Genomic DNA, 11,246 nt, shown 5'->3' with positions numbered 1-11,246 from the left:
TTGAACACATACTAGTTCAAAATCGAGTTTTTTCAAGCTGTGAGGCTGGTTTCGCTTGGGAAGCTCAAAGCAAGACGGGACAATGAGTGAGAGAGAAATGTTTTCATGCTTATCCATTCACATTTAGAACTCAGCAAAAGCAAAACCTGTTTGTTGTCTATGGCAGGGTGCCATGAGAACTGTCCAAGTGTGCCATGAAATTTCATCAGTTTCCCCTCACTGTGGCTCTTTGCAGAGTCACCGCAGCGGGAAACTGAAGACCTCTCTTCAAAAAAATACCCCTAAGAAGTTTGCAATCTAGAAACAGGACATAAATATCAGCGTTGCCACCTCTTGTGAATTTTAGCACATACCTCATGGAGGATTGCCATCTTTCTAAAAAAGCAGATTCCCAGGCACCAACCCCCTGCCCTTTCTCTTCCTCCCAGGCCATCCCTTTTCCATCCTCCCTTTCCTTCCTCCCACCATACACACCTGGCTTCTGTCTGCTCTGTGGCTGAGACTGGAGCTACTGAAGCCTGACAAGGAACCTGCCTGCAGGTAGGAGGCAGCCCAATGGAAGCAGGAGCTGGCACACATTAGTGACCTGTCACCTCCCACAGCACTGCAGTAACCAGACTTTTGGTGGCCAACCAGTACATCTGACTAGACATTGCCAAGACCCTTTTCAATGGGATTTTCCTGTCAAAAACCAGGCATCTGGCAATCCTGAGGCATGCAGACACAGAAGCCAAAAACCAGACTGTCCAGGTAAAATCTGGATGAGTGGCAACCCTAGTTGCACAATACTTGGTTGTGGTTTTTTTGGTGTTTCTAGCCCTCATGGTTATGGAAGAACTTAGAAAGTGTGATCCAAGTGCACAATGAAGGCTTAAAAGCCAATGTAAAAGAAATCATGTTTTAGTCATTCCTTTATTGATGTGAGGGCCTAAATGAACAGAATGAATTGGCAGTGAGAATTAATTGGATGTGGGTGAGGGGAGGCGACTTCTGGAGCAGACTGTGTTGGCATGAATGCATTTATTCTACCTAGATATCCAGCAGGTTGAATTGTCCTACTCAAAATAACCAACTGTAGCCTCACAAAAAAAAAAAAAAAAAAAAAAAAGCAGTCCTATAGCACCTTAAAAACTAACAAGTTTAGTGGGGTAAGACCCACTTTATCCAATTTACTTAGCTTGTGTTGGGTTACAAATCACTTTAGTACTGACTGCAGAGGTAGTGAAATAATATTACCTATGTTGTTGACACAGTTGTAGGAATACAACAAACAAGACTGTGCTTAAACTGTCTCAAATGAGGGGGTCACTCTCAGCTGAAAGGACCTCATTAAGCAGAGGGCTCAAATGCCACAGCCATTTGAAAGTAAGTTGAGGGGAAGAGAAGTGACCTAGCTATAAGGTTACAAACCCATCCCACAGGCTCTTGCCATTCTAGGTTAACCTGTTCCTTCCTACTGTTCAAAGAAAGAATAAATAGGAGTTTGTTTGTGCTTTTAAATGTTTAACCAAAGCTAAGAATCACTTGTGATGGGACTTTGTTTCTGCCCAGAGTTGACAATCACTGAGAGCTGAAATAATTTGTGGCAATACAAGGTCTCTGCTCAGGCTGCTGAGAGCTAAAAATCGCTGGGATAAGATCTGCAGAAGTCACAATAGAGTGACAGATGGCAGCAGAAGGTGGCTGACAGCTGGCCATAGAATGAATGGCTGGTCAGGTGGAGAAGTGCAATAAGCAGCCAGCAGGGCAGCTAGTGGAGAGGTGCAGCCAACAGGTATCCAGCAGGAGCAGACAACAGGAGTGGTGAGCAGGCAGTTGTTGCTGGCAAATGGCTAACAAGATGGCTAGCAGAGAGGGGCAGTGAAGTGCCTGAAGATCAACACAAGCAAGATGCATCTTCACTGCCTTCTCCTCCTCCCAGCGTGGAAGGTGAATATTGCAGATGAAGCTCTAATCTTTCCCCTCTCATCTTTTCCATCCATACGTGGATATTTTTCCTTCCACTGTTTGAGTGCCATGTCCCCAGTCCAGAGCCCATGCCCCCGCCCCCCGGCACAGCCCTCACCTCTTCCTATGCCTGGCCCAAGCCGTTAGTCCTTCCCACACTCCAAACCAGCATCCCCTGTAAGCTGAGCACGTGGGCAGGCACCCATGCGGCCCAGCTGGTTGGCAGAGCGCCCACGGCCAGCACCTGTGTTTCTATGGCAGTGCACTCAGCAACATTTTTATTCCACCCCACACTGCTCCCAACCCCTCATCCCCCGCCCTGAGCCCAAGCACACACGCTGGGGCCGCACAAGGCAGGCAGGGACAGGACTTCGCCCCAGCCAGGGCGTCACCGAACACTAGACACCTGCAGCCCCAAGAGAACAAGCGCTGGACACGCCTGTGGGGGCGGGGGCGGCGGCTGTCTCCTGGCTGGCTAGTTGCCCACACACACAGCCGCAGCAGCTCAACAAGCTGCCGGCACCCGCCAAGCCCGCAGGAACTGGGAGGGCTACCGCAGCCCCGACCGCTCCCCGCCCCGGCCCTGACCGGAAACTGAAGCCATACCCGTGATTTTAAGCGCTGTACTTTGCCCTTACTAAAGATGGCCACCCCCTCCCGTTTACGTTGCCGCAAGCGGCTTTGAAGCCAGGAGGCCCTCTGTTAAAATGGCCGCTGTTTCCCTGAGTCCTCTCGCCCGGGAGCGGGAGAGGTAAGTAAGGGCGCCCTTAGCAAAGATGGCTGCTCTTCCCACGTGGCTTCCAAGGGGAGTGGGAGTCGCGTGCGCTTAGTCAAAATGGCTGCGCCGTGTTGCGGTTGTGTGGCGCGAGGAGGGTAGCTGGCAGCTGGCTCTGTCCGGACAGCTCGTGCGCCGGGTAAGGGCCGATGGGGTGGACGGTAGCAGGTTGGGCGAGTAGAGGCTGGAGGGAGAGAAATCTCAGGCGCCCCGCCTGGTTCCGGCCTTACTGCTCTGTCCCAGGAGGACGGCTGGGGCTTGGGATTGCTGTGTCTGTCCTTATCCAGGGGCCAAGAATGTGAGCAGTCATCAAGATTTCAGCCAGGGAGCCGCTTTGTGCCATTCCTTTCCGTTCAAATCCTTTGATCTCTGTATTCCTATCTGCCGTAAATTCCTTCTGTTCCTGCAGCTTTTTACACTATTTTTCCCAGTTTGGGGGCTGTTGTTAAACTACTCAAAGGGCCAATAAAACAGATTATTTAGTGGTAGGGATTTAATTAAACCGTAATATTTGATCCTCGCATTGCACCTTTTATTCTGTGATTTCAAAGTGATATGCAAACGTTAATACCTTAAGTTTGGTAACAGTTCTGCAAGGTGGCAATATGTGTATTATCCATGTTATACAGATACATCTTGAAGATGTACGTGACTTTGAACAAAAGCCAGGATTCTTGGATCCCTGGTTTTACCTGTCAACCCCCAGAGCTTTCTCCCCTTCTTAAAGATTGAGCAAAAAGTCTAGAAGTTGTTGCTTAGGATAAAGGCTGTTGATTGGATGTGTAGTCTATAAAACAGATTTTGCTGTAATTCTCTCCACCTATTTTTCATTAAGTGTTATGAGTATCTGAATTTTTTGGATTGAACAGATCCAGCCAAGTCAGTGAAGCAAACATTATACCTTTCTTTCTCGTACTTTATTATGCACAAAAGATAAACAATGCATGTAGTCTTTTAATCTCTAACGACAAGTAGAATCAGCTAATCCTTTTACTCAAAATGTAAATCAGTGTTTCTGCCTGAGGCATAGAAGCTGCTAAAATAGTTCTAGCATAATCAAGAGACTTGGAATTGAGAATGAAAATCCTTATTAGTACCTGAGGACCCAATTTTGCAAAGAATTACATGCATGCTTAACTTGCCCCTTTTATTTATTTTTAGTGTGAATGTAATATAATGCAAAAAGTAAGATTGTAACATTTTGGAGGACTAGGGTCTAAAATTGTTTCTCTTCTTTAAGTGAATGCTAGTAGTGGTTGGGGTCATAAATTTAATCTCTGTGTGTCACCATTATTTGGAACAGAGAAATTAAGAGATGGCTGAATTTATGATCTTGCTAGATGGCTTTTCTTTGACTGTCTGACTTGTTTATCTCTACAGGTATGCTGTGGTAGTAAACTGCATCATGCTCCTTTATAAAAAACATAAAACAAGAATCTCTGATTACCGAAGTTACTCTTCCCCAAAATTTATACATGCTACCTGTCACTTTAACCTGATGCTCAGGAGGAAGAATTGTTCAGATTTGCACATTACTAGTGTTTATTACATATACTGGAATCCTTGTTACTACTGCAATGTCGTGGGTGCAAGCTGCAGTCAGCCGGCCTAGTGAGGATGTGTTTGATGAAGATGCTGATGAACTGCATCTAGTACAGAAGGAATGGAAAAGCACCATGGAGAAAAGAGTCAAAGTAATTTTTATAACCATTGCTTTATTTTTAGACCCTTTTGGCCATTTTCTTTAATACATACACTGACACCTGCTTAAGTGATTTAAGAGGAGATTGCTGTTTTAACATTTACTGTGGATCAATTTATTCTGTAACTGATCAAGTTGTAAAGTACATGTATGATTAGCCAGAACACACTGGAGACTTTTAGGTGCAGAGAATCTGAAAATTGAGAAAATGTAGCTACATGTAGCTGCACATCTCATCTGCTCTATGGGCTTAGTGGATTTATATAGGTAACTCCGCCAACTACTGTGTATAAATTTGTGAAACCTTAATAGGAGGTTCGATCCTCAGAGCAAAAATATGCAAATTTAGTCATACAGCTGTTCATTTTGTTGATGAAAACTATAGGGGTAGAAAAACAGTCCCTAGCCTGTTCTGTGGTCTCTCTTTTAAAAAGACAGAAGTGGAAGGTGGGGTTAGCTGAAAGAATATTCTGAATTCTAATCTCAGTTTTGCCACTGAGCTGTGGCTTTGAGCATATCTGTTCCAGCTGTAAAATGATGAAATATGTATCTCCCAAGTATGTTATGAATATTAATGAGTTGGTATTTTACACTGAACATGCCAAGTGTCTATATAAATACCATATGTTATCAGGTATCTGGTTCATCTGGCTGGAAAGAGGTGGAATTTAAGCAAAACAAATTCTAGAGTCCTCCTAATTGTATCATGATAGGAGAGCTGTTTGTCAATTTTGTGAGAGAATTAAAGAAGGCCAGTGAAGATGTCTGAGCCATATTTTAGCATTTTTAAAAATAGTTGAAATTACCACTCAAATCAAAGGCAGGTCCAGATTAAATCAGTAGTTTGTTGTAGTCCTATAGTAACAAATGTATAGTAATTCCTCCAATTTGTCTTCCTAGAGAACTGAAAATAACGTGAAAAGTATTTGTATGAAGGCTCATTTTAACAAAGAAACTTTAAAATCCTACAGGGTGGATACAAAGGGCAAAACTCTGACTTCAAGTGGTATTAGACTCTTGGGATATGATCTCATACCATTTACTTTAATGGGCACAGGCTCAAGCTCTTAATAAATGTAGCATTACTATGAGTCATCCTGCTGGGATCATTAAACTCTTGCTCTTGGGTGATCTACAGCTGATCAAAATAGCTGGGGTGGAGAGGGGAAGCTATGATCTGGGCTGTTGGTAGGGATAATTTTTATTGTCAAGCAGTAGTTTTCAACCTGAGATCCACAGACCCTGGGAGTTTCTGCAGACTGTGTCTAAAATTTCCAAAGGCTAAAATTTGAAATTTTTTTAGAGATCCATGAATGGAAAAAGGTTGAAATCCACCGGACTAGACAGAGCCACATGAGGTAAATAGGACACTGTGTTGTGGCAAATACAGGGGTGGCCAAGCTCTGGTTCTTGAGCCACATGTGGTTCTTGGAGCCTTGCAATGTGACTCCTCCTGAGAACTTCACACAGGGAGTGCTGTCTGCCTGCTCCGCCCATGCACCCCACCCCAAGCGGGAGAAGTGCAGAAGGGCTCGGGTGAGTCACCAGCATTAAATTAGAATGGGGCGGGGGCTATGGGTGCCTGGCTGTGGGGTAGGGGAAGGGCATTTATTTAGAGCAGGGGTGATGAGCTGGGAGTGTGAATAATGTGGCAAATATGGAAAGACAGCAGCCACAGCTGTAATGATCTCTGAATTTCTATTGGATACTTCTGAGACACAGCCTTGTTCTTTGAAAAAGGCATTTGGTTTTGGCTGCTTCAAGGAAACTTTATTCTGCTGTTTCAGAATGCTCCAGAGGTTTCTTGAGCATGTAATGGTATGTCTCAGAGAGCAGGTTCTATATTTTCATCCATAGCTTCTCAGCCTGCGGGTGGTGGCTACTGTCCCTTTTTTGTGGCTAGATAGAAGAGGGGTTCTGCAACTTTTTTACTGTTGAAACTGGTGGTTGCAGTATGGAAGAGGATGGGAATTGTTGTTCTAGAAATGTTACTATGGACATAGGATATTAGTAGTTATAGTTAGTAATTTTCTGACCTCCCTGTGTACAGCTGTGAAAAAGAAAGTCAAAATGACCATGCTTATAAAACACCAAGATGACTTATTTTACAGTATGCACATTTCACATGCACATAGCAGCCAAATTAGAAAGCCACATTTCAAGAAACTGATAATGAAATTATTTGTATAGACTTGTATTATTTCTTGTAAAATCTCTGTTTTGTAGCTCGATTATTGAGATCAGTATCCTTTCATATTGCTTACAGGAAGGTTACAGAGACGGTGTTGAGGCTGGGAAAGAGCTTTCGCTCCAGCAGGGTTTCAATCAAGGTTACACACAGGGTGCTGAGATGATGATGACCTGTGGCCAGCTCAAAGGCACCCTTAGGTAAATTTGGAAGCTGAGAGACTGGTGGTGTTTTTATATGGAAATCTGGATCTACAGTTTGCCAAATGCTGAGAAGACTCAGGGTAACATTTTCAAAAGTGACTTTGCAGTTCAAGTCCCACTGTAAGAACTAAAAGTAAATTGAATTTAGACTCCTAAGTCATTTGGGTGGTTTAGAAAATTTTACCTCAGATTATATTACATAAAATATTCCTAAAATGCCTATCATCATGCTATGAGCAGCGGGCATAAATTTTCAGGTTGCATAAGCTGAAAATTGGCCATGAGAAAGAGGCTGTTACTTAGGAACGCTTTAGCAACAGGGTTGGTTTTATGTTTTAATCTGAGGTCAGCCTGAAGAGGGCAATGATCCTATGACCCAGATCGCTGCCTCAGATTCATCTTACCCTTGCCTCTGTTAGCTGGGACATCATTGAGGAGCATATTTGTACTGTTTTTGGATGCAAGAGTACATAACCATCACATTCTGAGTATGAACTACTACCAGTGCAACATAACCTACTATGTGATAGTGACTGTCACCCTTACAATTGTTCTTCATAATGAAAGATTTAGGCTACGTCTGCACGTGCCCCAAACTTCTAAATGGCCACGCAAATGGCCATTTCGAAGTTTACTAATGAAGCGCTGAAACGCATATTCAGCGCTTCATTAGAATGCGGGCTGCTGCAGCACTTTGAAATTGACGTGGCTTGCTGCTGCGCGGCTCGTCCAGATGGGGCTCCTTTTCGAAAGGACCCCGCCTACTTCGAAGTCCCCTGACTCCCATGGGATAGTCCAACAGGATAGTCCCATGGGAATAAGGGGACTTCGAAGTAGCCGGAGTCCTTTCAAGAAGGAGCCCCGTCTGGATGAGACGCGCGGCAGCGAGCTGCGTCAATTTTGAAGTGCCGCAGCAGCCCGCATTCTAATGAAGCGCTGAATATGCGTTTCAGCGCTTCATTAGTAAACTTCGAAATGGCTATTTGTGTGGCTATTTCGAAGTTTGGGGCACGTGTAGACACGGCCTTAGTGTGGTAATTCTAAGTCCTCCTTCCATTCCTCACTGAAATTAACAGGACCTTAGTGGTTCAGTGAATTATGTACACCTTTGACTGAACTTTTAGTTTTTCCTGTCGGACTTTCCTGAAACACATGTGAATTAAATGTCCATACACAAACAGAATGAGTCTTTACCTTTGGGCACCTTTTTACCCAGCCTCCAGCAAACATGCAACTTGCTGCAGGTATTCAGGCTCACTTTTTTTAATTTTTACCTCTTTTTTTCTCTTCAGCGCCCTCTTGTCTTGGTGTCACCTTAGTGGACAAGTTTCTGCTTTCCTGAGCAAGATAAATAACCTCTTAGATGCAGCTGGCAAGTATGAAGAATGTGTTCTTAAGTATATGGATGCTATCACTCCACAGCCCAGTGTTGGAGAGTTACTGGATTCTGTTCAGGACATGGACCTTAGTCATACCATTCCAGCAGAGAACATGTGTGATAGAACTGCAGCTAGAAGACTTTGTGAAAATGAGTCTGAATTGAGTGAAAACTCTTACATAGGTTACGGCAGGGCCGATTCCTTGCAGTCTGACAGTTGTAGGAGGATAAAAGAACACAAAAATTCTGAAAGGCCAACTCTGGCTTGGCTTAAAGAAGAAACTGTCTCTTTAGGAGATCAGTTAGGCTTGCCGCTGCACATATTACAGCACATCCAGCAACTGGAAGGTTAACTTTCTCTTGCTAAATGGAACCTAATTCTAAGCACAAACTTAAGAGTTGTGTTTTAGGCCAGGTCTACACTCCAGAGAAAAATTCATCTAAGATAAACAACTACAGATAAGTGAATTGCAAACCTGAAATTGATGTATCCTAAATTGATTTTTCCCTGCTATCCCCACAGCAGAAGGCTGATGGGAGAAACTCTCCCATTGACCTCCCTTACTCCTCGTGGTGGCAAGGAATACAAGGGTCAGCGGTGGAGCCCTGATCATTGATTAGCATGCCTAGTGGGGCTGTGCTAAAATCGAACCAAGAACGATCCCCTGCCATTGAGTCAATCTTTCAATAAGCATAGATCTTCCAGTACCCTTATTTGTGTTTCAAAGGGTTATGGTGATACTAGTCATTTAATTTCCTGGGAATGTGTTGATCTCATTCTATTTTTTTTTTTTTTTTAAAGAGAATCTAATTACAGCCTTTGCTGTCATCTCGTTCTGTCCAAAAGGGGGAAAAAAAAGTTGCTTCCCCACCAACTGTAATGCTCAAGGTAGAGAGTACTTCCTATACAAAAATGCATACTTGTCTATTAACTCTGTAGCAGCACTAATGTGTAACTTATTTAATTTGCCCTTTGGACCTGAGTAATTCTTCTATTTTGTCCTTAGAAATCAATTACTCCTCTGGTACTGGAAATGAAAGTAAAAATTCCTATGGGGTTTCAAAATTAGTCTGGGGAGAAGAACTTTGAACAAGTGGGAACCGTGCATACAGAAATAGGTAGTACATGCTCCTTTCTATGTAAATATTTGGCTGACATTTTGCCAGTTTAATTTGTTCAAAATAGAAATGCAAAAGCCTTGCATTACATAACTGTACATAGCACAGACCTTCATTGAAGTATAACTTCAAAGTAGAGCATCCACACACAAAATGCACCCTCCCTTACTTCGAAATAGGCTTTCCCCTACTTTGAAGTTAAAGTTCTACACACAATTAGTCCCTACTTCGAAGTAAGGGGACAGGAAATGATGAAGGCATGGGGTTGCATGGCTGGCAAGCCCTGCCAGGCTCACAGCCAGCTGACCCCTTAAATAGCCCCTCCCAACACCCACAGCCTGCACATGCTCAAGGCTGACAGGCTGAAGACAAACCCACAGGGGAACAGCCGGAGACCATGTCAGCTCCCGCCCTGGATGGGATGCGTGTTGCGATCCAGGCTCTGGACCACAGTAGGGGCGCCTGCAAAAACAGGAAGAGGTACCACTCTGTGGTACTCCAGGCCCCGGTAGATGTGAAGGGCTATTTGCTGGATGTGTGTATGGGGTGCCTGGGTAGTTCCAGAATTCATGGCTGGGACACGGGATGCAGGAGGGCACATATGTCCCCCTGTGGGAGCTCCCACTTGGGGACATCATGATGCCACCCCCCCTGCACTGTGGCTGACACCGCGTACCTGCAGCTCACGCGGCACTATATTGGACACACCACACTGGCCCAGGACACCTTCAGCGGTTGCCTCAACCATGCCAGGGGCACACTCGAGCAGGCATTTGGGAGGCTGAAGGGGAGGTTTCACAGCCTCCTCACTAAGCTAGATGTCAGCCTCCCGAACGTCCCTGCAGTCATTGCTGCCTCCTGGGCTCTCCACAACCTTGTGGAGGGCCCCTGGGAGCCCTTTATGCACGGGTGGACCGCAGACCAGGGGACCAGCTATAAGCAGCTGCCTGCTGCCCTGTGCCATGAGGCACAGCACCATGGCGTCAGCATCTGGAATGCCCTGTGCCAGGCCTTTAAACAGGGCCTGCCCTGACCCCCCCCCCCAGCCACACCCCACCACTGCCCCCCCCCCCCCCCCCCGAAGCACCAGGGACACAGGCTAGGGTGGGAACAGGAAACTTTAAGGGGGGAAATAAAGTATCATACAATATGGAACATGGAAACCTTTGGTGCGCATGGGGGGACTGGTTGACGGGGGGAGGTAGGGGCTCAGGTAGGGGACTGAACTGGAGCAGGGCTGGGATGGGAGTTGGGTCAGTTGGCTGGAAGTGTGGGGGGCCAGGAGCCACATCGGCCACCCCTACTGCCCCAGGTCCAGGGTCCCCTGTGGGGCTGGGACCGTGGTGAGGTAGGGTTGTGGGGGGGGTGCTGTGGGCTGTGCCTCCACAGAGTATGCAGGAGAGGCCACTAGGGCTGGGCCAGGTCCACCCACCTCTGTCAGCAGTCACTGGGCCATCTCGAAGTGCTCAGCTGGCGCCAGGTCTGCCGAACATCGGGCAGCTGCTGGAGGGGCGGGCATGGGAGGGGCTGGTGAGGGGGTAGGAGGCTGGGTGAGGTGGGCAGCCAAGGTGTGGAGCACAGCATCCATGCTGCTGGCCAGCCTCGCCCACATCCCGCTCTATCGCCAGCCATTCCCGCAGGACTCTGGTCAGCTCCTGCACAGCCGCCTGGTTGGCGCCCACCTCCACTGCCGTCCAAGGCTACGTCTACACGTGCACCCAACGTCGAAATAGCTTATTTCGATGTTGCGACATCGAAATAGGCTATTTCGATTAATAACGTCTACACGTCCTCCAGGGCTGGCAACGTCGATGTTCAACTTCGACGTTGCTCAGCCCAACATCGAAATAGGCACAGCGAGGGAACGTCTACACACCAAAGTAGCACACATCGAAATAAGGGAGCCAGGCACAGCTGCAGACAGGGTCACGGGG

At 46.2% G+C, this 11,246-nt stretch overlaps 1 protein-coding gene across 1 annotated transcript; it reads left to right on the top strand.

The window, feature by feature from the left end:
* The first annotated feature begins 2,759 nt into the window (after positions 1 to 2,759).
* Positions 2,760 to 10,370, top strand: YAE1 (YAE1 maturation factor of ABCE1). Its single transcript, XM_074988087.1, has 4 exons — positions 2,760 to 2,861; positions 4,103 to 4,416; positions 6,691 to 6,812; positions 8,108 to 10,370. The coding sequence occupies exons 2-4, from the start codon at positions 4,300 to 4,302 to the stop codon at positions 8,544 to 8,546; spliced, it is 678 nt and encodes a 225-aa protein (XP_074844188.1). The 5' UTR covers positions 2,760 to 2,861; positions 4,103 to 4,299; the 3' UTR covers positions 8,547 to 10,370.
* Positions 10,371 to 11,246: the final 876 nt, after the last annotated feature.

The sequence above is a fragment of the Carettochelys insculpta genome, chromosome 2 (assembly GCF_033958435.1).
Source record: "Carettochelys insculpta isolate YL-2023 chromosome 2, ASM3395843v1, whole genome shotgun sequence".
In the NCBI taxonomy this organism is placed as follows: domain Eukaryota; kingdom Metazoa; phylum Chordata; order Testudines; family Carettochelyidae; genus Carettochelys; species Carettochelys insculpta.
The sequence above is the reverse complement of the archived record's forward strand: the minus strand, read 5'-3'. Positions and strand labels throughout refer to the sequence as shown.

Bases quoted from the DNA above. Each gene is read 5' to 3' on its own strand.
- YAE1 (XM_074988087.1), top strand. From the start codon at position 4,300: ATGTCGTGGGTGCAAGCTGCAGTCAGCCGGCCTAGTGAGGATGTGTTT. The intron at 4,417-6,690 runs GTAATTTTTATA...TATTGCTTACAG, and splicing joins CCATGGAGAAAAGAGTCAAA to GAAGGTTACAGAGACGGTGT. The intron at 6,813-8,107 runs GTAAATTTGGAA...TTTTCTCTTCAG, and splicing joins CAGCTCAAAGGCACCCTTAG to CGCCCTCTTGTCTTGGTGTC.